General features: G+C 37.8%; 1 protein-coding gene across 5 annotated transcripts in view; it reads left to right on the forward strand.

The window, feature by feature from the left end:
• The window catches only part of LOC128018347 (proprotein convertase subtilisin/kexin type 5), a 48,759-nt gene that overhangs the window by 16,683 nt on the left and 4,703 nt on the right, over window positions 1–27,373 (forward strand). Inside the window, exons 8-32 of one of the 5 annotated variants that reach the window (XM_052603812.1) lie at window positions 427–639; window positions 3,743–3,843; window positions 5,639–5,742; window positions 6,980–7,097; window positions 7,186–7,374; window positions 7,547–7,683; window positions 8,515–8,640; window positions 8,711–8,810; window positions 10,454–10,647; window positions 10,735–10,819; window positions 11,640–11,743; window positions 16,172–16,310; window positions 16,398–16,513; window positions 21,266–21,368; window positions 21,476–21,612; window positions 21,707–21,907; window positions 23,105–23,173; window positions 24,757–24,799; window positions 24,897–25,039; window positions 25,148–25,348; window positions 25,459–25,542; window positions 25,653–25,848; window positions 26,084–26,298; window positions 26,791–27,027; window positions 27,124–27,357. In XM_052603812.1, coding sequence (XP_052459772.1) covers window positions 427–639; window positions 3,743–3,843; window positions 5,639–5,742; window positions 6,980–7,097; window positions 7,186–7,374; window positions 7,547–7,683; window positions 8,515–8,640; window positions 8,711–8,810; window positions 10,454–10,647; window positions 10,735–10,819; window positions 11,640–11,743; window positions 16,172–16,310; window positions 16,398–16,513; window positions 21,266–21,368; window positions 21,476–21,612; window positions 21,707–21,907; window positions 23,105–23,173; window positions 24,757–24,799; window positions 24,897–25,039; window positions 25,148–25,348; window positions 25,459–25,542; window positions 25,653–25,848; window positions 26,084–26,298; window positions 26,791–27,027; window positions 27,124–27,357 — 3,589 coding nt within the window. Of the gene's footprint in view, window positions 1–426; window positions 640–3,742; window positions 3,844–5,638; window positions 5,743–6,979; window positions 7,098–7,185; window positions 7,375–7,546; window positions 7,684–8,514; window positions 8,641–8,710; window positions 8,811–10,453; window positions 10,648–10,734; window positions 10,820–11,639; window positions 11,744–16,171; window positions 16,311–16,397; window positions 16,514–16,565; window positions 19,600–21,265; window positions 21,369–21,475; window positions 21,613–21,706; window positions 21,908–23,104; window positions 23,174–24,756; window positions 24,800–24,896; window positions 25,040–25,147; window positions 25,349–25,458; window positions 25,543–25,652; window positions 25,849–26,083; window positions 26,299–26,790; window positions 27,028–27,123; window positions 27,358–27,373 lie in introns of those variants that run through there. The other 4 variants (XM_052603816.1, XM_052603814.1, XM_052603815.1 and 1 more) reach the window with 4 other exon arrangements.

The following is a 27,373-nucleotide window of genomic DNA, read 5'->3' on the forward strand; positions in this document are numbered from 1 at the left end:
ATGTATCCATTAGATTATTTTTACAGTAAAAAGGCATTTAAAATCATCTGTCTGGAAACAATTAACTTTTTGAATTTTTTTTTTTTTTTAGTAAATTGAATGAATGTAGTTAATCTGAACCAGCCATGCTGTTATTGCTTTTAAAACGATTACATTTAAAAAAAGGAATTTAATCTAAACGTAAACCATTTAAATGTATTTTATTTCAGTTAGTTGCCCAAGCAACATATGTCGTTTTATGTACTAAACTTATTAAAACTGAAGAAAAAATAAATATATGTTAAATAAAATAAATAAAAATGACTCTATTACTAAAACTGTACTGTGAATATTTATTTTTAGTTAGAATAGTTATTTTTAACAAGCACATTTCATCGTAAACAAAACATGTTCATGTAAAACTTCTGTTTTGTTTTTTCTTCACAGGGCAGGAAAGGACGGGGTTCAATCTTTGTTTGGGCGTCAGGAAATGGCGGTCGGAGTCGCGATCACTGTTCATGTGATGGCTACACCAACAGCATCTACACGATATCCATCAGCAGCACGGCAGAGAGTGGCCGCAAGCCCTGGTATCTGGAAGAGTGCGCCTCCACCCTCAGCACCACCTACAGCAGCGGAGAGAACTACGACCGCAAAATCGTAAGAAGAGACCTAATCTAGATCTTCAGCACCGAGATAACGTGCTTTTCATTAAACAGGCCTGCTGCTGAATTGACTTTAAGGCCACCAGGTTTCTAGTTTAAAGGCAATGCTCAGCAAGAAATTAGAAATCCTTCATGATTTACTCACACACGTTGTACCAAACATGTATGAGTTTCTTTCTTCCACTGAATTAAAAGAAGATCAAACAGTTGACGGTAGCCATTGACTTCCATTGTATTTTTTTTTTTCCATACTATGGAAGTCAATGGCTACTGTCAACTGTTTGATTACAAATATTATTTTAAATAATTTTTCGTGTTCCACAGAATAAAGAAACTCCTTAATGTATGGAACAACTCCAACAAGGTGCATAAAACATGACAGATTTCATGTTTTTATTCATATGGGTTTGGAATGACGTTATGATGAGTAAAAAATGACTTTTGTTGTTTCAAAATGGATGAAAAATTGATATTAATCTGTGCTTATAAACACATTTACTCGTTTCCAATATTTATGGAAACCTTTTGGAAGTTAAACACCAGTAAACTGCACAATATCTTCGAATGTAGAGATGCGTCTCGCCATGTTTTTTCAATTTATTGCCGTTTAAATGTGTCTAATGCATTTTCATGTATTTCTTTGGCCACACATGTGTGTTTGATCTGCTTTTGGTCACTGTTTCATGAGAGCGTCCTGGTGTTAACCGCTGCGGTTTACAGCCCACACACACACACACACACACTCCTCTGAGAGTTACCGAGCGTCAGAGCTTCCCCGACTCTCGGCTCGTCTCAGAGTGACGTGTGAAATTCCACACTGACTTTCAAACTCCTTTTGCAATATATGTTTGCATTCTGAAGCCCAGTGTTACAGACATTAGCACTTCTCTTTGTTGTGGTCTCCTGCTGTTTTCGGGTATTACAGCTGAAGTTATAGTTCACTGAAACTCAGTTTTCTCCAAGTTTTCGCAACTTTGTCCATTTTCTAGATGACTTATATTTACACAGGGTTATTATCAACCTATCCAGGGTTATTGTCATTTAAAGGCAACTGCAATAAAGACACATACTAGCAGTTAAAGCATTGATAGCAGTGTTTTGGGGGATTGAAAATGCTTACTTTCAACATGCAAGTGTTTGTGGAAACTACAGAACTGTGCAGTTGTGAAAGTGGTGACATCTCGTGCATGCATTTTATGTGTTCAGTAAATAGGTATGAGCGCAGGTGCGTGGTGTTTCTTTAAAAGTGATATCGCCAACTACTGGCCTGGCATGCATCATATAGCGTTATTGAATGTGTTGACAGAATTTGAACTGAAACTGAAGTCAGGGTGAAATATATATTGAGCAGCCCTACCCTTTTTTAAAAATAGCCTATAGGATAAAAATTTTTAATCACAGCTCCGCCAAAGCTATCGCATTTTACAGTTTATGACAGCCACAGTCTAAAGGCTGTGGTTCGTTCCTCATTCTCCTGAATACACTGGAGTGTCGAATAGCCGAGCTGCACAAATATATCCACTCCTGTACGAACGCTCACGGAGAAACTTTACAAATTTAGAGAAAGCATTTAATTCCTAGAAAGAAATTGCAACGAAGCTTGGTGCCGATGACCCGGAGTTATGCAAAAAGCGACACAGAGAATCATCAGAGAGAAGTTTCCAAAGCCATGAAATACATGTGTTTCTAATAAATGTTACACCATACTGCTGCTGCTGTTGCTGTTATTGTTATTTCAGTAAGAGAATTAAAAGGTATACAATAAATGAAATGCCAAACGAATATACAATAATAAACCTTTACTTTTATCAAAAATAAAAAAGGTGTAACAATTTAAATTAAGTTTAATAAAATAAATGAGCACTAATAAAATAAAGTAACAAACTGACTCCAATATGTTTTTTCTCCACATCATCCTAAAGTTTTACAGACTATGGGACATTCACACTTCCCATAAAGGACTGATTATGGTTATTTTGTATTGCAAACGTGATACTTGACTCTGAACTGCTAATCATTATTCTTTTGTCTATAATATACTGATGCCTGTCTCACACCTAGATTGCCTGGACTTCTTCATTTAATTGCTGTTTTGTTCAGGGGATAGACGCGAGCAGCATGACACATGTTTACATTAATCTACACCCCACCTCCAGCAAAATGGCATATAATAGTGCATAAATACATGATTTGGGTTTACCTTGTAAGAGTTGAATGCTTATATCTTCAAAGCTAAATGCATATTTTGTTATTGTTTTGGAGCACACTAGCTTATTGGTAACATTAAGGTTAACATTCATAATTCATGAGGACTTTAAGACTTCTGATCTAATAAAACCTATCTATTCAATTAGACAGGAAGGGGCTGTTGAAACAAAACAGCCACACTTTGTTTTTTGTGGATGTGACGTTTAGAGCAGAGTAAATCTGAAATCCATCATGTCTCACAGCTGAAATTAGTCTCATTTAGATGATCCAAATGGCCTTAAACTAAACTCTTGAATATATTTCAAAGATTTTATTGCATGAAACTGATGCTGACACAGTATCTGAGTGGATCCAGTCCATGCTGCTGAATCACAAATGCCCCAAAGTGGTGGTAATTTACAGCTAAGTGTAGCACAATGGCACATTTATAGCACATTTCATTGGCCGTAAGTACTGCAGTTTGCATTTAACAAATACAAATTAAACTTTGGCAATGTTTCTTTTTGAGTTAAGTTTAGTGTGTGTGATTAAAGCAGCAGATGGAACAATATGTGGCTCTGTATGAGACGGGATGAAAATGAATACGCCATATAAATCTAAACCATACTAAAATCATACACAGTAATTTTCAAAAAAGCAAATGAAAAATAAATCGTTAACTAAAACTAAACTCAAATAACAAAATACAAAAAAGCAATGCAATACTTGTTAAAATGAACAAGCTGCCTATCCCATACTCTCAGTGGAGACTGTGTTGTGTGTAATAACAGGAGCGGTCAAGTATTGTTACTTCACTTCATGTTGCTCACTTGCAGTGTCAGTACACATTCACTCTGATTAACACATGGAAACCCAATGCGAAAGAATAACCTGAATTTCTCTCTTGTTAGATCACGACTGATCTAAGGCAGCGCTGCACAGACAGTCACACAGGAACATCAGCGTCAGCGCCGATGGCAGCAGGGATCATTGCTCTTGCTCTGGAAGCTAAGTAAGTGGAAGCAAACTACTGTCTACTCTCATTTCTCTAAAGCCCCTTTCACACTGCACGTCAGACCCGGCAATATGCCGTAACATTGCCAAGTCGCCTTCTGTGTGAAAGCAAACACGTCCCGGGATTGATTCCAGCATTGAACCCAGGTCGGAGACCTAGTAACATTGCGGGGTTCAACCCGGGACGAGCGCTGTGTGAACAAAAGCCAGATCTACTGCTATGTCGACTCTTTTACCGGCTGTTTTGAAGGAAGATCAACGTTCGCGACGAAAAAATATGTGCAAACATTCTTACATTACACGTCACGCCCTGATGTCACGTGGCGTTACGGGATGTTTACGGGTTGTGTGTGAAAGCAGGCGCATATCCCGGGTAATCACTGGCAGTGTGAAAGTGCAAAATTTTGCGACCCGGGAACAATTGCCGGAACACTTTACCCCTGTATTTGCCGGAATGGCAGTGTGAAAGGGGCTTTACACTTGTGTAGTGGAAGTGTCTGTTCCAGGCCACTTCAGTGGAATTATCATCACTAATTCAGCCACTAATCATGAAGGTGTTATGCTTTTCACTCTCGATGACCCACTGAATCGTTCATTCAAAAATTCCTCCTCTGTTAAACCTGAGTTTCTTACTTTTGAACACAAAAGAAGATATTTTAAAGAATGAGGTTAACCAAACAGTTGACCTTAGCCGTTGACTTCTATAGTAGTATGGAATCACTGGCCACAGCTGTTTAGTTACCAACATTTATAAAATAGCATCTTTTGTGTTCAACACAAGAAATAAACTCATACAGGTTACACAATCAGTGGCTGAAACGGTGACTTTTAATTAACGCTTCTGATGTGTTTTGACTGTGTGCCTTTGGGAAATGTATATTTATGAATTGGCAAGTCATAATTAGAACTTCAGGTGCATTCAAGTCACTTTAGCTGGAGCAAGATTGCAGATACCTATTTTCCAGCGTCCATGTTTTTAACTAATTTTTCAAAATAATGAATAAAAATGTGCATTGAGTGCCTTTTTTCTCACTTTTTTCTTTTTATTAAATTTATGAAGGTCCTGTAAAATGGATTGCCATATATTATGTTATAATTGTGCTATACTATCATATTTTGTACATTTATATATAAAATTAAACAATAAAAAAGACGCCACATTTATTGCATCCACCATGTTTCCTCTGATATGCTTCTGTCTCAAAGATAACCCTGATTTTCCCTCTCGTCGATTCGACGTTGTGGTGTCTTTCAAATCATAAATCTGATCTTTCCCACATGGTTTAAATGCATTAAGTGTTTATTTTGTGCACACAATAGATTTTACAACCGGTAAACATGCCAGTAAATGCTGGGTTTCAGAACTGCGTGACGCAAGTGGCGTGTTTTCTGTAAGTTTCAACTGTGTCTGATTTCACACAGGAAATTGAGGAGTACCTTGACATATGGCTTCCATGTGACTGTATATTACCAGCACAATGCAGTGAACCAAACAGAGTTAGATTGTTTCGATATTTCGGGGGGATAGTCGAGGACACATGGCATCCAGCTTTCTTTTGGTTTGATGTTTGATCCCACTGTGCATGGTGAATTATGGGAGTGAATGCTTCAATCACACATCTCTAGGCAATGAGACTTTGAAGTACAGCTGAAAACTGTGGCCAGTGTGATTGTTTGGATTCTACTAATTGGATATGAAGATATTGAGTCCTGTTTGGAGAAATTATTTAGTCACACAATTGGTCACGTAGATGCAGATATCCATTAGTCTTCTGTTTGACTCTCTGTTGCAGTCCTTTCCTAACGTGGCGAGATGTACAGCACATAATAGTGAAGACATCTCGTGCTGGTCATCTCAGTGCTCCTGACTGGAAAACCAATGCCGCTGGTTATAACGGTAACAGGCTTTTTAATCTCCTTTTAACCACCAGATGGGAAGTGATGTTTGTGAGAAACTTCTTACCCAGGAATATCCAGATGTTGATTTCATTTTGTACACTCAGACTTTTGTTTTTTGTTTTATAATTTCATAATTAACATAATCGATTTCAGTATCACAAGAATCGAATACTAGCCTAACAAAAAAAAGCTTACTTAAGCTTACTGCAGACAAATAAACAATTTATGATAAAAATAAGAACAAAGAAACTAGTTACAGGACAAAAAACCGCAACAGAACAAAGGCCTAAATGAAATAGAACTATGTGAAAAAAGTTCATTTAGTAGAAATAACTACTTAAAATGTATGTTATCTTCCCTTGTGTAAATTAAATAAAGATTTATTCCTATAAAAGTTACAAAAAGGATTTAGTTGAAAGCAGTGTGAGATTACTCCTTAATGACACACGCAGGTTTATTAGGCTGCTGTCACTTTAAGACTGAATGTACGACTCTAATATAGTGATATACATGCATTTTTTTCTCAACTGTTTAGGTTCTCTTAAGACATAAATGACTGTATTTATGAGGATACTCTCAAAGATGGGCATTTTGAAACGTAAGTGTGTGTATTTGACCGTTCAAGCCCAATAAGCAGCCAGAAAGATCTCCGTTCAGTGCTTGTGCTGTCTGAGAGGCAGCTTTATGTACGTTTGAGTTTCAAATGAGTGCACTCAGACCGTCTCTCAGGCAGTGCTCACATATATCGCAAGTTTTAAATAAAAAAAACGCATTTAAGTGACAAGCTTTCATGTTGGCGCAGTGATATCACGTGAGCATAATGCAGATAAAAACGATAGTCCACCCCTATTCCAGACTATGCAGAACAATTAATTTTACAACATCAATATAGATCAGGGTTATTATGGTAAACTAAAACCATAAAAAAAACTGCCATGACTTGAAATGTGATAAACATTTCCTTGAAAAAAACAAAAAGAAACATGTTTTTATGTATTAGGCAAGTCATCGTTTCTCATTTTCTTTTAGATTAACAATGTACTAAAATAACCAAAATTAAAACTATAATAATAAAATTGTAAAAGATAAATATAATCTAATAAAAAAAAGCAAAAACACAACAAAAGTCCTACAAATATATGAAATTCAGTATAAGAATAACTAATATAGTCTGGATACTAAACTAGCCCTGATCTGCTTTATGATCGAGGGTAATTTTGTAAATCTTCTTCCAGTCAGTCACCTCTATGGCTTTGGGTTGATGGACGCGGAGGCCATGGTGAAAGAGGCAGAGCACTGGAAACAGGTTCCCCCACAACACATCTGTGTGGAGAATGCTGATAAACAAATCCGGTACATGCTATAGCTCTTAAACAGCCCACAGTACGTCACATTTATAGTGTCCTATGAGTCATAGTAACTGTATATTTGTTTCCCGTAGAACCATCCGTTCAGAGCATGTCGTTCGTTCGGTGTACAAGGCAACAGGCTGCACCGATAATGCAAACAATCATGTTATTTATCTGGAGCATGTGGTCGTGCGTATAACAATTACACACCCGCGGCGAGGGGACCTGTCAATCAACCTAACGTCACCATCAGGGACAAAGTCACAGCTGCTCGCCAACAGGTACAGTGCACTACGCACTAATCTTCAGTAAATGGCTACTTTGGTAGAATTACTGCATATTGTGCTTTGTTCTTTCTGCTGAATTTCAGTGGAAGAATTCCCAGGTTTCCACTGAATTGGTCCAGTATTTTTTTAAGTGCATTGGTGTAGCATCTGTTTATTGTTACTGCAGGCTTTTTGATCACTCAATGGAGGGCTTTAAGAACTGGGAATTCATGACCACTCACTGCTGGGGAGAGAAAGCTACTGGAGACTGGATACTAGAGATCTACGACACTCCCTCCCAACTCAGGAGCCAGAAAGCACCAGGTACTTTCTCCAAGGAAAACACACTTCCTGTTCCTTCAGCCATTCCTTCACATTTGATACACCACACGGTCTTACACAGAGGAGATTTGACAAATGCATATAAACTTGGGCTGTGTGGTTTATTCCGCTATTAAAAACTACCACAGTACCAACCTTTACTGCAGTGATTACATTGATTACAGTTGAACAGTTCGGGTAGTGTGACATGAAAAATAACTGATGTGTGAGATTCAGGTTTGATACATTTTTTTTGGCCATAATTTTGAATCGTCCATTAACTGTAAGGCAGACAGAATATCGAACTGGATTTGACGTCTCCTAGTTCTCCTGTTGTCAGGTCACATACAAAATATGTAGTTTTAATGGAAAAACCACGTTGCTTTTATGACATATGCTGTTATTACAAGAAAATACATCATTTATTGAGCCATAATCTCATTATTTTTAAAGAACATTATTTTAATGACATGGCATCTCGTTATTACGATAAAAAAATGTTATTTAAAACAAAAACAAAAAACTAATTACTATGACAAAATTTAGAGGAAAAAAATGTGACCGTAGTTTTCAATAATATATAAACAGTAGTGTGTGTATGTATGTATGTGTATATATAATGAATTACTATAAAAAAAAATATACTAATTGTAAATTATTTATATTGAGTCTATTAGTAGCCTTATTTTCATTTTATGAGTCTTTGTTTAGTTTAAGTACTGATATTGACATACTTGTAAATAACCTCTTCCAATTGGGAAGGCAGAGAAATATTAGCTCTTTAAATGAGGGTTTGATTTCATTGCACAACGACGGACTTGTTATTCTCTCCAGGCAAGCTGAAAGAGTGGTCTCTGGTACTTTATGGCACCTCTGGGCATCCGTACTCGATCCGCAGTGACAAGCCTCGCTCTCTGGCGGAGCCGCAGCCTGATGACGAGTACACTGAGGAGTATATGGGTAAGTAATTATACTGTGCATCTGACTGTGTATCTGTGGAGTCTGCTCATCTTCTGTTTCCTCACATAAGGCTCGTGTCACCCTGAGTGTGAGAACGGCTGTGAGGGTCCAGGGCCCCAGCAGTGCATCACTTGCCTCCACTACTTCCTCAAGTTCAAGAACAACACCAGGTACACAGCTTTCCACAACATCACCACACACTCTTTTAAATGCTTTTTTAAAAATGTTGGTATTTGGTTCAATAACGTAATGCCCACTTTTTTTTTTTTTTTTCTAGATTCATTAAAATTTATCTCGGGGTAGAACAAGTGAACAGACCTTTGCATGAACAAAAATATCTCATGAAATGATATCACTTATCCATGCATACCCTCATGACTGTAGGTCTCTTAAAATATCAGATCATTTCATATTTTTATGACATGGTTGGCTCAGGTTGAACTAGAATTAATTAACTTATTTGTGAAAATGCCATTTGTAAAGAAAAAATTATAATAATTTAGAAGCCTATATTTAATCATTGTTTATTTATGTAATAAGATGAGTAATAAGATATTTTTAGTCATTCAATTTGAACTTTTTATATGAAAATCAAATTTGTTTTTAAAACATACACTAATGTTCAAAAGTTTAGAGGCAGTAAAATTTGTACATTACAATAATTATTTTATTTAGCAAAGATCATCATCATAAGTGATAGTTATAATGTTTATACAATTTAAAATGTTACAAAAGATTTCCATTTCAAAGAAATGCTGTTCTTTTGATTGGTGGTTTTTGAGTTGGATTACTGTTTCTACAAAAAAAACAAAAAACATGTTCAACGTTGATGATGATAAGAAATCAAATCATCATATCAGAATGATTTCTGAAAGATCATGTGACACTGAAGACTGGAGTAATGATCCTGAAAATACAGCTTTGCATCACAGGAATAAATTATATTCTAATATATATTCAAATAGAAAACAGTTATTTTAAATTGTAACAATATTTCACAATATTACTGTTTTTATCATTTTTTGATAAAACATTTTTTTTGTTGTTGTTTTGGATCAAATAAAAGCGAAAAGAGAATCTCGCCGACCCCCAAACATTTTTGACCTGTAGTGTATGAAAGCAGCATGAATGCATGAGGACATTTCTAAGAACTGGGTGCATTTGTCATTGACCCACTTAAAGTTTCTGTGAAACTCAAATCAGTATTAAATGTCCATGTTTTCATTTGTTTGGTATGTAGCCTTATAATGAACCGGCTGTACATCCAGTCAGTCATTGCAAAATAAACTCCCTAGCTACAGGGCGATACAACACCCCAACATGAAGCATGTGCATTGCGTAACATAATAAGAGCTACTAAAGATTGAGAAAGTTTTTAATACATTTCCAGAATGTTGTGTATGTATTACTGAAAGTACGTTTTTTATTAGTGAAAATAATATTACTTGGGAGTCAAAAGATTAATTAACTCCAAAGCACATGCTGACAACAGCTGTGTGTCTGTGTGCCCCTGCTAACGTCTCACATCTGTCCAGACACTCTCTCTGTGTGTGTGTGTGTGTGTGTGTGTGTGCACGCACGTGTCATGATTACATTTATAGAGTTTGTGTTCTCCGGCATATCCCAGGTCACACAAGCCCCGCTCACATCTGGAGCTGATGGCTTTCTCAGAGCCTGACTTTTGCCTTTGTTTCCTGGTGAAAGTCTTTCCTCACGGCTGCCAGATGTTGATTCTTCTGGTCTCATGTGGCTCTTCCTGTCTGTGTCTGCCTCTCTCCGTTTCTCTTTCCACCTCCTTCTGTGTGTCTCTCAGGATGTGTGTACCCGAGTGTCCGACTGGGTTTTTCCAGGACGATAAGAAGCGCTGTAAGAAGTGCTCTCCGCTGTGTGAGACCTGCATGGGCAGCCGCGGTGATCAGTGTTCGACCTGCCGCTCAGGTCTGTACCTCGTGGAGGGAGGAAACAACTGCGTCAGCTCCTGTCCTGATGGCTTCTACCTGGACCTGGGCAAGTCACACTTCATCTCACTCCAAAAAAACCCCACGTTGTGATTGGCTGTTGAATTTGAGACTTCATGTGGCTGTTCTCTTGCAGACTCCACCATGTGCCGGAAATGCAGAGAGAACTGCGAGAAATGCACGTCTGCGAACATCTGCACAGAGTGCCAGACTGGTCTCCGGTATTACACTGCAAATACAGTATTCCACCTCCTACATGGTATTTTTAGAGCCATTATATGAAATTGATCAGAATCTTGGCCATCGAGAGGTGTCAGAATGAAGCCACGCTGAATTATTACTGGAAACATCCTGTTACACACCTCGTAGCTCTTGAGTTTAGATGCATGTTGAAATTCTGTCTCTAGTGAGCAGGTTTGCTCGGGCTTTTCCTACTCCTCTCTGACGTTAGATAAAGAGGGAGAGAGAGTGGTGGAAAAACAGAGAGAGAAACGAAAAACAGGTCATGGCACAAAATCTGGCGTAATGCGCAGCAGCTGTTCTGTGAATGGTTTTGAAATATTCTCTGAATCTACGTAAAGGTTTTTTCACCCACTCATCTGGACTTCAATCCGTCGTTGTTGATCTTTTTAGACTTGTTTAGACTACAGAAGCTATGAAGAAGGATGGCAGGGCTAGAGTGCAGATGAGATTAGTTTTTCTGCCCGCAGTTTCTCTCGGTTTAAGGTTGCAGTTACAGTCTTTGTAATTATTCATTTGACTTGTCATTCATTGTCATTCATCTACTGCATGTGTTTAGAAGGTAGGCCTTCCCTCTGAGAGAAAAAAAACAACTAACACAATGTTATAAAAATTGTGATAAAAAAAAAAAAAAACAGCAGATCTACAATGCTGCACAACAACCATTCTGAGAGATATATCCTCACATTATTTTATCAACTATTTATTTAGCATTGTTGAAACTGGCAATGAATATGTCTCAGCATTGAACCCCTTTGAATAATTCCTCTTTCTTGGTTTCTGTCTGTCTTTTCCCTGTAGTCTACAGGGGAATAAGTGTCAGCTGAGCTGTGAACCTGGCACCTATTATAATGGACACAGACGAGCATGTGAAAAGTGCCACTTGACTTGTGCCTCCTGTGCAGGTAAGCACATTACCTGAAATTATAGTACTTTATTTTCCATTTAGGATTGCAGTAGGCTTTGATCATGATCTTTGACTTAAATGGGGGGGGGGGGGGGGGGTGAAATGCTCGCTTTCACTCAATATCCTGTTAATCTTGAGTACCTATTGAGAATGAGAAGTTGTCGTCATAGCACAAAGCCCCTCCCTCGATATCATGGTCTCCGCCATGTTGGCAGGATACCTGCGGCGAAACAGGATTGTTTACATATGTTTTTAACTCTGTAGTAGAGGAGGTTCTCGCAATTCTGCACTGTTTTACCATGCCTGGAAGTTACTGCTGCTTTAAAAACTGCTCCAGTACCTCTCACGATACATATGGAAAACATAGGAACAATGGAATACAGTTTTTTTAGGGTTACACCAAGCGCAAAACAGCGGTATTTGGAGAAGCTCTCAAGCATACAAAATATTGACCCATACGAGCTCCCTGCAGCAGCACAGAGACCTGGACCATTTACATCCACGCACACAAATGGACATTGGGAATTATATTGTTTTTGGTTTAAGTTACTACACAATGCAGGAGTTTAAAAGCCACAAGTCTTTTTAAAAGTTACGAGGCTTTCTGCTGTGGCTGGGTCCATTTACAGCATGTGAAGAAAACAGTGTTGTACTGGCCAAAGTAAGTTTATTCACATGCGTTTTAGCGTATTGTAATTACATTGCATTTAGAATGCACTTCTTGACCAAAATGACAAAGTAATTAACTGCGACTGTTTCGTAAACACTAGATTGTACCGAGATGTTCAATGTATACGAACGTTTCCAACATGTTTTGATGTAGGCTAAAGCTGTGTATGTTTAGTTATGATTTGATTTTAGCCCAATGACACGTACTGTACCAGGTTTTTGTGTCGGGGGATGCAAAGTGGACAAACCAGTTCTGGGTTAGCTAGGGTAGTTAAATGTGTGATTGCAAGATGTAAATGTCCGGGTTACATTAAAGCCATTAACAGCTCAAATGCAAGGTGACTTACATCGTAAACAATATAATTCCCAATATCCATATGTGAGCACTGAGGTAAATTGTTCAGGTCTCTGTGCCGCTGCAGGGAGCTCGTATGGGTCGATATTTCGGATGCCTGAGAGCTTCTCCAAACACCGCTGTTTTGCGCTTGGTGTGAGCTTGTTCCTGTAAGGTCCCCTTTCTTTCGCCTTATGTTTTTGCATTGCTTTACTTTCTTCCTTTTCTTTCGAGTATTTGTAGATCCGTCTCGATCTGTTCCGCTGACAAAATAAATGGCAAAAATGAAAGCGCTCTGAAATGTTTAGTCGCGCCTCTGTGAAGTTCTGAAGGCATTGCCCCTGGCAACAGATAGCGTATCCTGCCATCAGGGCCGACCGGCTCAGACCCCTCCCAAATCAACCCAAATCGGCACGTGACTCCTCAATCTCAATAGAGTAGTACTGCATCATTCATAACTCCAAAAAGTCTTTAGTTTTATTATATTCATAAGAGAAAGATAGTCTGTACCGATTTTTCCTGGAAAAACACGAGTGGCTGGAGGCGTGACGTGTGGGCGGAGCTAAAGAATCACGAGGGCCAGTAAGCTTTTGCGTTGAGAGCATCTGGAAGCTGTGACATTACCTTGAGGAAAAAACCATCATCCAAAACAAACCATGGCTAACAGTCAGATTCAGCCGTTTATTTATGATCCAGAATCAGATCCAGAGGCTGAAATTTAACAAGAGCAGCATCAGCAATGACATCTCTATGTGGTATGTACTGAAACTGTATATATTTGCTTAGCGGTTTTGGAAAATGACTAAGTTCCACTTTGTCGTCTTTTTTTTTTTTTTTTTCTTTTTTATTTAAGCTGTACATGTGGAAAGTTCAGTTTGATGACAACATCGCATGTTGTTTACTTGATGTGCTTACGCGCCGATAGCTAAGTTAACAACACAGAGATATCTGAAGCAGTTTTACTCACCGCCTGCGGTTCCAACACACGATCGTGACCCTTTTTCGTTGGGACTGCATTATCCTTAAGAAATAAACGATGTGCAAATCCGGCGTCAAACTGGGCCTTGTTTGTAAAACAAGCATCTTCGAAATGCAGGGGAACAAACACAAACACTTGCACAACTCCGTTGATGCTCTGTAAAAATAAACTCCATCCACTGGTCCCTTAATGCTGTTTTTTTTTTTTTTTTGGTAATCTGTGCAGGGTTGTCTTGCCCTGGCAACCAAAAACACACTTCTTTTGTGACTTTTCGCGACGCTCTCGCTCTGATCAGTGAAGTCTGTTGTGCTCTCATTGCTCTGCTATACAGGAGCGCGCGCTCTTCCGGCAGAAGTGCCCTCAGGACCCATATAAGGAAATTCCGCTCCATCTAACGTCACACAGAGCCATACTCGAAAAAAACTTGTGGCAAACCGGAAGGAGTATTTTTGGAACAGAAATACTCCTTCAAACGTACAACTTAATTTTTGAAACTTTGTCCATGTTTAGCATGGGAATCCAACTCTTTAACAGTGTAAAAAACTCAGTATGCATGAAATAGCATTTCACCCCCCCTTTAAAATCAATTTATAAAATATAACTTCCAGTAGTTGTTTTTTTGATTGGCTACTCTATTTTTTTTTCTTCTAAAAATGTCAAGAGAATATAACCATCCCAGGCATAAAAAAGATGCAGAGTCTGATGTCATTTTGAAGTTCTAGACTTAACAAGACTGTGAAGTGCCTTCTGAGACTATTGCATCAAAGCTGTTCTCTCAGTGTCCAGAAATTGCAACAAATTACTAAGGCTTTGCAGAACAACCAGTGCTTACAGTTGAGGTCAAAAGTTTACATACACCTTGCAGAATCTGCAAAATGTTAAGTATTTTACCAAAATACAAGGGATCGTACAAAATGCATGTCTTTTTTATTTTTTTATACTGACCTGATTAAGATTCAGATTACATAGATTAAGTTTCAGATAAAAGGTGTTTTCAAATAGTCCAAAAAAAGAAAATAATAGTGCAAGGTGTATGTAATCTTTTGACCTCAACTGTAGCTGCTGAATATAGTTTATGCAGCACAATTACTGTTGCTAGCTCAGAAACTGCCCTAGATTTTATCAACAGTTGATGTATGCACACGTGTACACTTATGATGATCACATTTCTTCAAACTATCTCTATTGCAACGACACACTTCTAATTCTCAAACAATTTCTCGTCACAAAAAGCCTTTCTTGTTCAAGTCATTAGGGTGAGTTAAAGTTCTTCTTGGATGTGTAATAATTTGATAAAGTAAAAAACAGTGGTAAAGGACCTTTTAAGTCGACTCTTAATCAAAGGAAGCACATAAGAGAAAAGCTTTGGTAAATTGTCACAATTATGATACAGAAAGTCAAGATTATGAGGTCCTAATAATTTTGAGGTAAAGGGGCTTAATTATGAGATAAAAAGTACAAATTGACATACTTGGTGATAATCATGAGACATTGAAATTGACGTACTGTGACACCTGAGATAAAAAGTCTAAATTAATACTTCAGTTTTAACTATCTCTTAATTATGTGTTACCTAGAAATTTTGACTTACTAGTTTTTGTCATACTTTTGACTTCTTTCAACTTTATCTCATAATTGACTTAGTAGCTCATAATTTTAAGTCGTCATAATTTTTGTCAATTTTGACTTGTTACTTTAAGTTTTATCCTATAATCATGACTTTGTATGTCATAATTTTGTTGTATTACTATTTTTGTCATAATTTCAACTTTATCTAAAAATTATGTTGATTTGTCAATTTTTGTCATAATTTAGATTTATGTCCATTTTTGTCATAATTTCAACTTTGTTTCATAACTATGACTGTCATAATTTAATGTCAATTTTTTGTCATAATTTCAACTATCTCATAACTATGACTGTCATAATTTAGATGTATGTTCATTTTTGTCATAATTTCAACTTTATCTCATAATTATGACTTAGTGTGTCATAATTTTGACTTGTCAGTTTTTGTCGTAATTTTGACTTTTCTATTTAACTTGATCATAATTATGACTTAGTATGACAGTTGTGACTTATGCTAGTGTTATGTCATTTTGACGTTATGTCATTTTCAACTATCTCATAATTTTAATTTTCATACTGATTATGTTTGTATATGGCAGAAATGGGCTTCCATACAATTGTCAACAGCTCAGAGAATCAGTAATTTTTTGTTATCAGCTCCCATTTGTAATGATATGTGCCTTTTTAAGATTAGTTTCCCCACAAGCGATAAGTTATTTGTGTTTTTGTAACTCATTCGCTATTGCAAGGGCTTCCAAGCATTCTCAGAGGAAGCCCTTTCAGGAAGAACTTCTCTAAGTGTGAACATTCCAAAGTGCATTTCAAATTATTTGCAGTCTGGCTTTGGGGAACATGATGGTATTCCCTGTGCACAGGAACTGGCATGGAAGCGTGTAGTGAGTGCGCTCCGGGCTATTACTTTGAGGACTGGCGCTGCGTCTCCAGCTGCAGTGTGGGATATTACTTGGCAGAACAAACAACAGACAACGGAGATGTCCAGAAGTTTTGTCAGAAGTCAGTATCTCACTGCTAAGCATGACATCTGAGCGAGTGTTTACGTGTAAAGCAGTAATGACGGTCAGGTCTGTGATCTGCCTGCAGGTGTGACCCCACCTGCTACGCCTGCGCCGGGCCGGGGGACAGGAACTGCAGCACCTGCGTGAGCGGCTACAACCTGGAAAACGGCGTTTGTGTCGTCAGCACCATCTGCAAAGATGGTGAGTACTGTTGATGCAGCCATGCTAGCTTTGGGTTAGCTCCTTATTGCAGTGTTTTCTTTTCTTTCCAGATTCTGATCTGATTCTTTTGTGCTACTAAATACAGTAGTTTTTGCATGGGGTTGAATCATGGTCTGTTTATTTACTTTTTCTGATATTGCTTTTTTTGGAAAGATGTGTCCAGGTCACATTTCACCCCAAAATAAAACTATATTTCACAAATATGTTTTTGTTTCTTTTCAAAATTTCTACAAGCAAGTACATTAACCTCCAATTCTTATTACTTTTATTTAATTAGTTTACCAAGTTTGGAATCAGTAAAAAAAATGTTTTTAAGGAAGTCTCTTATGCTTATCAAGTATGCATTTATCTGATCAGAAAAACAGTAATACTGTGAAATATTAATACAGTTAATACTGAAAGAACTAAAAGTCTTGTGACAGAAAAATATCACAATTACCATTGATATTTATAAATTTTTATTTTAGTCCCATGGCGGGAACAAACTTCTGTAGAAATATTTTTGTGAAAACCGTGAAAAAAATGTCAGGATTTTTGAATTAATTGAAAGTTCGAAAGCATTTATTTTGAAATATTTGAAAGATGTTTACAATATTACAAAATATATTATTTCTTGTTTGATCAATTTAATGCATCCATGGGAAATAAAAGCATTAATTTCTTGCAATAATTCCCCTGAATTTTTGAACGGTAACATAATTTCATGATTCTCAGTAGTGATTCTCATTATATCTTGATTATTGTAATATATGTTTTTTATAAAATTTTTATAAAGGAACTAAAAAGAATACCATTGTGATGTGTTAATTCATTGCAAAATAAAAAAAGGAAAAAATCAAGAAAATATGATAAAAAATATTTATTTTTTAAAAATTTCCTCTGATTTTGTGGTGAGATGTGCCCAAATATTTAATATATATACAATTTTTACGGTGGAGCGTATTGTCTTCAATTTCTAGCAAATGAAAACAAAGTTATACTGTCGACCTGTGACACAGTAAAAATTATTTGATGATTGCAGAATCACACTCTAAATGTTTGTTCTCCTTTTCTTCCTGATGATCTTTCCTTCAAATCTTTTCATCCTGGATTGCAATCACACCTGGATATCCTCCTCCGTCGAACAATCAACTGGATTATAAAAAATACAAATAAAAACCAACGTTTGCCCATCGTCTCTCACTGTGACCTGATCTGCATCATTTCCTGTCCGCCGCCCATCTGTGTGCTGTCTCTCTGCTCTTTCCTCTTCCTGCTCTCTGGAAAGCAAATGAAGAATCATGGGCGGAGGGAAGTTTCTGTGTGCTAGTGAAAAAGAACAATCTGTGCCAGAGGAAGGTTCTGCAGCAGCTCTGCTGTAGAACATGTTCTCAAAAGGGCTGAAGGAACTTTTCCAGCCACACTTGCCGTTCTGCTAATTTATATTCCAGTCAGGAACCTCAAATATGGGACTACATCGTGAGGTTTCCCGATGCCAGAACTACAACAAACCTACCTTTATCTCTGAGAGTGTGTGTGTGTGTGTGTGCGTATGTGTGTGTCGACAGAAGCTGTCAGGGTGGTGCGACTGGGATCAGTAATAAACAGCAAATCATACATGTCAGTATTTTGTGACCAAAGCATGGATGCCAAATTTTTGTACCTTTTTCTCCGTTTTGGGTCCGAGAGAAGAATTTGGAGCGACATGCTAAGCGTTGAAGCGGCGGTTCTCTATTTTTCCGCAGTTTCACACATGACGACAACAATGATCAAAGCCAGTTTGTGCATATTCTGAAATAAAGCGCACTCAGAGAACCTCTACGATTTGCAGCAAAGACCTCCGTGAGCAAAAGGGACGGACTCATAAACCATAGCACAGGTTCATCCACTGACCTTCATGACTGCAGTCAAATCAATAGCTGACTCTGGAGGTACAAGGTACAAGAAGTACTTCCTGAAGCGATAAGTGTTGTACTAACACTAACGACCTGCCGTTTAGCCTCGCAGTGGTCAGGTGGTCTCACTTCACCTCAGGCTCATATCTCATACTTGTTTTGCGTGCGTGCATGTGTGTGTTTGTTTCATCAGCGTTGAACCTAAACGTAATTTAGTGGGCCCTGAAGAATCATTGACTGGGCTGGAGTACAGGTTTTATTCGTGGTAGCTGAACGTGTAATTTGATACAATCAGGCCTTTGTGATATATTTGTTAAATAAATCCTTAAACATGCATGATGATTTGTGTGAAATAAGGAACTTTAAAGTGTGTGTCCGGGTAGATCAGGGTCAACAGCCCGCTCAACATCTGTTTTTACTTGATTTGGCCACCTCACATGAAAAAACGAAAAAAAAAAAAAAAATACTCTAGGGGAGTATGTAACGTTTTACTGAAGGTCAGAAACGAGGTGAAACGTTTAATTCTACTAATAGTACTACACACCACAAAATAGACGTCTGCATTCATTAAGGACATGTTTGACCAATCCACTTTTGCGCAGTGTTAAGGGGATTTCTATGTCTTTTATTTATGAATGATGTGGTTTAAGATGACGTAGCCTTTTATTTATGAAAAAGATTTCTAAATGGTCATCGTTCAAACTAGTTGGGTTTTGTGGATGGGATTGTCCAACCACTTCATGTTACTTGTGTGTTCATGACACACACACACACAGACGTTGTAGTATGATTGTACTCTATTCAAAGTTACAATACTAATGTTATATAGGATTATGAGAATCAGTCTATGTTCAGATGTGTTACATTTACTCTGTTCTGGCAACGTTGTTTCTTAATGTATATATGTATTTTTATCACTATTAATCTTAAATATATTTTGCACCCAGGTTCAACTGAAATAAGGGGGAAATGGATTCTAGAAGTTTTCTAAAATTATTTTATATTTCTTTTTTTAGCCAACCGCCATGAACCGTTTTAGTCTAGATGATGAAGATGTGTTGTAGTCCGTGCCAAGAAAACTATTTTATCATGTAGAGAAGACTGGACGAAACGAATGGTTTACTGATCTTTTTATTAATTAACTTTAAAATAAAAGAGAAGTGAGAAGCAGCGCTCACATTTTCATCATAATCATCTATGCTTGTTTATTTTGTCTTTAAGAAATATTGTTCAGAGTTAAATTCTTGCGGTGAACTGGTGTGAGAATGATTCAACCTCTCCTTGTTTTCTTAACAAAAGGCCCTTTTTGTTTCGAAGAGAATTCGGCATTTGAGCGAGAGAAAATCAACTCAAATGTGCAGAGGTCACACTGACTTTAAAAGAGACAATATCTGCGCAGCCCCTTGTTCTGACCTGTGGCCGTTTAATACGAACATTTCTAAAATAGTTGCAGCTCCCACACAACCAATGATGAATAACACAATAAAGCCATTATTACTGACATATGCTGTTTTACATGTTACTGTCCTGTGTCAAATATCAAAGTGATTCTTAAGCATTTTAGCAGTTGAGAAAACTCCTTTAACTGACCCTGGATCCGGACCAGTGTTTCTTTAAGTCTAGTGATTGACGTCTCAGTTACGGTCACGTAGGGTCATGCGGGTTTGCTTCGGGACTGTCAGAATTGAGTGAATGGAGTGTATCAGAGCGTAAGCCTGAGGTCATCTGAAGGGTCAGTCGGCCATAGACGTCCAGCTCACTCTAAAGGAAATCTCACAAATGCATTGCTTAGCCTGGGGTTAAAGGTCCGCTGGATGTATTTAGCTCTTCCCACATTCCCATAGCATCACTTTGGGATAGTTTTGATCAATTTTGGTCCTACTTAGTGAAAAATGTATTTTATATATATATATATCAGGCTTGGTTAAAGTGACCCGACTGTGAATGTGCAAGACATTTCTTTTTTAATGTGGTTCCAGTTTTTTTTGCATCTTACAAAATCACTTTTTTTTAAATTCAGCTTTCAGTTCTTTTTTTCTAAGGCCTGCTGATTGAATGAGGGCATTCTTCATGAGCTTTCTTGCTGCTTTTGAGAGTGATTCATGAATCCTGCATGTTCATGGCCTTTGAATTGTCCACAATCATAAACGTCAGCTGGTCAGTTCTTCAACCAGAAGCCTTTTATTATTAATGCTAAAGCTGAACAGGTAAGCACCTTGATTTCCATCTCCTTTGTATGTGTGTTGTGTGTTCTTTCATGTATTTGCTTAATCTACTTGTCTGTTTGCTTGTTTGTTTTCTTGTTTCGTTTGCTTGTTTGTATGTATATTATGTTTGTTTGTTTGCATGTATTTGTTTAATCTGCTTTTTGATGGTTTGCTTGTTTTGTTTGCTTTCTTTTTTGTATGCTTGTTTTGTTTGCTTTTTTGCATGCATTTGTTTAATCTGCTTGTTTCGTTTGCTTGTTTCATCTGCTGTTTTTATATTTTGTTTTGTTTGCTTGTTTTGTTAGCTTGTTTGATTTTCTTTTGTGTGTATTTTGTAATTTCCTTGTTTCTTAACTTGTTGCATTTGCTTGCTTGGATGTGTTTTTGTTTGCTTGCATGCTGAATGTTTTCTTGTTTTGTTTGTTTATTTATATTTATTTTAATATATTTGTTTACCAGCTTGTTTGTTTTACTTAATTGTTTGTATTTTCCTACTTTTTTCTAACTGCCTTCAGGGAAATTAGTTATTTCTGATGCTACATGCATAAATATACTAATATAATAAACGATACCTACACTAGATGAAGTGGGATATTCTAGTTATGGGTATTTATGTCGCTTATGTGTTATCTGTATTTTTTTTTTGTCAGGGGAGTATTTAAGCAAAGCTGAAAAATGTGCACAGTGTTCCTCAACCTGCTCGAAGTGCACTGGACCCGAGAGTAAAGACTGCATCAGCTGCCCTTACACCAGGTGAAGTGTGAACAAATCACTTGTTTCTCACAGCACCACAGTCAAAGTTACAGTGAGACCAGATGTGCACTGTGTGGGGAGAGATTTCAGTTTTTATTCTCTGGCAGGCTTTTTGATAATGGGATATGCGTGATCCATTGTGATCTTGGGAAGTATGAAAGGGATGGACAGTGTCATCTTTGCCACCACACATGCCTCGAATGTACTGATTCGGCACCTGACAAATGTACTCGCTGTAGCAAAGGTAACATCATCACCATCATCATCATGACTGTCTCGCATAAGATAAAAATACAAACTCTTAATATAATTCTTTCTCTGTTTCTGATTTCACACAGATAGGTTTGGAGTGGAGCGGTACCTCTTTGAAGGAGAGTGTCGTGAAAGCTGTCCAAAGGGCTATTCCCATTCCTCGAAGGGAACATGTGATCCCTGCCCTCCAGACTGCACTGTGTGTACTTCTACAGGCCACTGTCTCTACTGCACCCCGTCCTACTACCCCAAAGACGGGACGTGTGCCAAACTGGAGTGTGGAGTGGGTCAGTTGCATCATAACTGTTCTCGAATGTTTCTTTTTTATGATGTTAAGACTCTTTTTGGAATGTGAGTGAGGTTTATTTGAGAATTCTTCTGAAATCAAATTAGTGGTTGAGCTGTAGGCCCAGTGTTAAAATCACATCCTCATTGCCAAAATACTAATTTGCCAGTATTTTTCACCATAATGTTTCCAATGGATGAATCTCACAAAACCTGCCAAGAAATAACTATACAATATTTGTGATATATATGATGTATAATGTGTTTATACATCGTGATGGCATTTGCCGTGCTGCTTTTTTGCATCAACAAACCATAAAAAAGGATAAAATAATGTTAAAACTGTAATATTGCGAAATATTATAAATTAAAAGATTTAAAATGTAAAAAAATATGCAATTTAATTAATGTATAATTTAAACAAATGTTTTCTAATTGAATATATTTTAAAATGTAATTTATTTCTGTGATGCAAAGCTGAATTTTCAGCTTCATTACTCCAGTCTTATTATCAATGTTGTAAACAGTTGTGCTGATTAATATTAATGTGACAGTAGTAATATTAGTAGTAACAGTAAAACACATTACATGTATACTGTGATAAAGTAAAAAAACTTACAGGAAGTGAAAGGGGGGTAATGTACACAATTGTCATGAAAATAATGCGCCTTAAAGTAGAAGAAAATGTACTTTTTATATTTTGATCTTGCAGTGCAGTTTGGCAAATCCATGTTTTCATTAGATTGCTGCGCACTAGACAGACGTTCTCCTCTCTCGTTCTGTGTGCGGTGCTAGAACGCTTCATCCTTCATGTATATCTGTAAATCTAACTCTATGGATGTTGTTTGGCTTCTCACGACACCCACTGCTGTTTATCTAATCTTCTTCACAAATTGTTATCACAGTCAAAGATGAGCTGAGCATGAAGGAAGAGCTTGTCTGCAGAAGTCAGACTGAAGTAGCAGCAGAAATGAGACAGTGGGGGAACAGAAATTCTTATCATTAGTGGCAGACATGTATAAACGGATCCTGTGCCCTGGCCTCCAGGGCTCCGTCTGTTAGACTCATGCACTCTTATTATACATGCTAATGCAGTCATTATCTAGTTTTTATGCACATCTGTATCATGCATTTTCTTTTTCCATGTTGGCGACAGTATTAAAGTACTGACTCCTGGTGCGATGCTTGTTCTTCTGTAGGTGAACAAGTCGACCTTGATCATGAAGACTGTGTTCCCTGTGAGGAGGGCTGTCAGCATTGCCTCTCTGGTCAGTATATCATTATTTGGATCCATGTGAGCACAACAAGCATTGCTCTTAAAGAAATTAAATGCATCATGTCTTAAGCAAAAAGCATCCTTTACGTAAAGTCTTGAAAAAGTCAAATTTAATAGTATGTTTATCATTAGCGGGGCTAAATTTGTAATTAAACCCAGAAATAAAGTTTTAGCATTTAGAAAATGTTCCGTGCTCGTGTTATTAACGCTATAAAGCCTGCGCTGTCACTCTATAACACTATATTTTGATACATACATTTCTAAAGCTTCGAAATTATCAACACGATCAAAACTTTGTTGAAACCTGTTGTACACAATCCACTACATGCCTTCTGTTGTTTGACTGATAGGTTATATATTTTAAGCAAGTAAACAGCATTTTAGTGTAATTTTAAAAACATCCCCCTTCGGGTTGTGGTTCATGGTGTTTTTTGTTTGTGGTAAAATCCTTATTTTAAATTGTCAGTAATATTAAAAGACTAACACTTACTGGACTTGAGTAACTTGATTGGTTTACTTGATTATATATATTTTTTAAATCATGTTCAAATTTATCAGATATAATGCATCAGGGTCTTTTATTTTATGATTTTTTTTTACTTTAACAATTAAGTGTTTTTCCTCCTTGAGTGTGAACGTCATGTTCTGTTTATATCATACTATATGAGCCATAAAAGCCTGATCAAATATGATACTGAAAAAAAAATCTTATTTAATATGTCAGGATTTACATGCGTATTTCTTACTTTTTTTATATATATACTTTTTGCTCAGATGATTAGGTTTATATTTTATTACAAAATTCTAAATGACAAAATAGAAGCATTTTTGTGATCTGGACCCGTTTCTGCTCTAGACGCACCAGTGATTTCTATATGCGTCGTGTGTAGGCTACTAGTGAACAAATGATAGGTTGTGTGTGTGTGTCTCACCTCAGCTTCCAGTATCTTGTTCATCTGTTGTAATTCTCGTAATTAGAGCGTGTCTGACTGTATCTCAAACTGTAGCAGGCTGCCTGCATAGGCTGCACTTAAAAGACAGTATTATTTGACATCATGGCTCATAATCATGTGCAAAATGCTGTCTAGATGAGTCAGTGTGTCAAGATTAAAGTTGTAAAGACACAGATGTGTCTCACATATCAGCCCGCAGCTTTCCAGCCCATTTAAATCAGATAAACCAATAAAGTTAACATCTTTCCTTCAACAAAAAGATTTGGAAAACACAAAATCATAATCTAATTTCTGTCTCTGCAGCAGCTCAGGCAGATAAACAATTAATGTTTTTTTTTCCTCATGCAGGCGAAACACAGAGTCAAACCAAAAAAAACTAAAAGTAGTTGATTTGTATAAATTCATAAGGCAATTTAGTACTAACACAGCAGTATTACATTATTGTTTTGCATTATGAGCTCCAGTAAACTGTGTGAAATGCAGCAATGTCGTCCTCTGCTGGTCGACATAATAATGCAGGAAGAAAAAAGCATTTCCAGTCAAGTTTCTAAATCATTATTATTTTAAACGAGTATGTTATAGTAATCAGTAGAGTGTTTTAACAATATGTCTTTTCTCTTAGAGAGTCCAGAGCATTGCATGGATTGTTTACCGAACTATTATCAGTAAGTCTGTCTCATGTTTTCTGACCTGCTGACTTCAGGAGTAGTTATAATCCATGTGCTAATGGTGTAAAGAGTAAGAGACGGGGTATTTCCACAGGCTGAAATCGAGCTGCCACAAGCTCTGCCCTGAGAGGACGTTTGAGGACAGGTTTTTAATGAGGTGTGCTCGATGTGACGATCACTGCGAGTCCTGCGATGCCTCTGAATGTTACCTGTGTGAGGAAGGCTTCTTCCTGTCAGGTCAGATCATCTCTCACATCAACCAGTCTGTGTCAGCATTCAGGTCATCTCACTGAAGCCTGCACCTGCCCAAATATCCGTCTGTTTACTGAAATCGTGTTGCTGCAGATGGAAAGTGTGTAGAAACCTGTAAGGAGGGATTCTATGGTGACGTGAAGCAGGAGTGTGAGCCGTGTCACCACACGTGTCGATCATGTGGCGGTCCGGACAATAACGACTGTGATTCCTGCGAAGATGACATGTTTCTAGACAAGGGTCAATGCATCAGCAAGAGCGAGATCAAGTGTCCCGACGGAAAGTTCCTAAACGGTACGAAACCTATTTACTATAACTTGTGTTATATTGAGTTTAAAGACACTGGAAGTCTTTTAAATGAGCGTGATTCTGTATTTCTTGATTGTGTGTGTGTGTGTGTGCAGGTCAGGGTGAGTGTGAGCAGTGTGACGACTCCTGCAGGACGTGTTCAGGGCAAGGGGAAGACCAGTGTGACTCCTGTCAGAAAGGTGAGTGAACTTCTGTAGTGCCTTCAGTCTATTTATTTCTCAGTATGCATGTGCACTTATCTTTGTCATATGTTGCTGGGATCTACATGTGTGTTTATATGTCTACGCAGACATGTTTCTCACCAACAGCCAGAGGTGTGTGTCCGATTGTCCACGTGAGACTCATGGGAACCGGACGAGTGGACGCTGTGAAGACTGTTCAGCAGGCTGTTTGGTGTGTCAGGATGCACATCACTGTGTGAAATGCAAAGGAAGCTTTGGTCCCCTCTACTTGCAGGACGGCAAATGTGTTGCTGAGTGTAAAAGGTGAAAAATGTTCTTCCAAAACACACAGAATGCTACGTGTTCACACGCTTGGTCTCATGCACACACAGGCTGCATCCCAAATGGTACTTGTCAAGTTTTTTCAAAGATCAAGACTTTTATTGACTAGCACTATAATAAATATGTACCATTTCCAGCAAGGTACCAACCTTAAGTTGAAGCTGGAACACAGCTGTACATTAACAAACAGCTTCTAATGTCTGTGTCATCCTCACAGGGGTTACCCAGAGGCCGATGTTTGTCACAGTTGTGCCGTGGGATGTGCTTCCTGTGAGGGGGGAGCCGATATTTGTCAAAGCTGTGAGGAAGACTATGTGCATTTCAAACACACCTGTATGCATCAGTGCCCTTCCAGGCACTTTGTTAAAGATGGAGTATGTGAGCTCTGTCCAAACGGTTGCGCCGAATGTGACCAAACGAGCAAATGCAGTGGTGAGGTCCTTAACCTTATTCATCACAGACTGACATTTAATAATAATAACCACTAAACTGTATTATTTACTGTTGTCCCAGGCAAGTGATTTCAAATAATTTATATATATATATATATAATTTTTTATATTATCAGAGGGTCTTAAAATCCACAAAAGATCAAAATGTATAATATTAAGCACAATTTTTACTTGATTGCCGATAATAACTAATTAATTGCTGATAATAAAATAATTTCACAAAGATCATGTGATGCTGAAGACTGGAGTAATGATGCTGAAAATTCAGCTTTGCATCACAGGAATAAATTACATCTTAAAATATATTGATATAGAAAACAGTTATTTTAAAATGTAATAATATTTCACAATATTACTTTATTTCTTGTCACATAAACCCAGCCTTGGTGATCATATTCATCAAGTTCGTTATTCTCTCTGCACTGAAGTTTTGAAACTTTGTCTTTGTCTTCTCTTTCTCCTGCTCTCTCAGCGTGTGAAGAGTACTACTTCCTGCATGAGGATCAATGTCTGGGTGACTGTCCCAAGGGCTACTTCACAAACACGGAGCAGAAGCGATGTATGCTGTGTCACAGTGACTGTGCAGAATGTAATGGACCTGATGACGATGACTGCACCACCTGTGGGAATTATGGAGATGTTCGTCACAACGGAAAGTGTCTGATCCGATGCCCGCCAGAAACATACCTGGACGGAGCAGAGTGTCGAGGTTTAATACATGTTCTCCCTCGTTTATGGGTGTATTGCCTCAGATTGGCAGGATAGTGTTGGACATTTCACTGACGTCAAATATGTCTGTTTCTAGAGTGTGATAAATCCTGCCTGACGTGTTCGGGTCCTCATTCGTCCTCCTGCCTCACCTGCAGGGACAACATGAAGAAGGATGTGAACGGCCACTGCCAGTTCTTCAGTGACTGCTCTCTGCACACGTTCGCCGATAAGGACGGCCAGTGCAAGTCCTGTCACAAGAGTTGTCTCCGCTGCTCAGGCGCCGGAAAAGAGCAGTGCCTCAGCTGCAACCCCAAACACTTCCTGTTCAGTAAGAGCCCCCACCT

This window comes from Carassius gibelio, chromosome A8, assembly GCF_023724105.1.
Source record: "Carassius gibelio isolate Cgi1373 ecotype wild population from Czech Republic chromosome A8, carGib1.2-hapl.c, whole genome shotgun sequence".
Lineage (NCBI taxonomy): Eukaryota > Metazoa > Chordata > Actinopteri > Cypriniformes > Cyprinidae > Carassius > Carassius gibelio.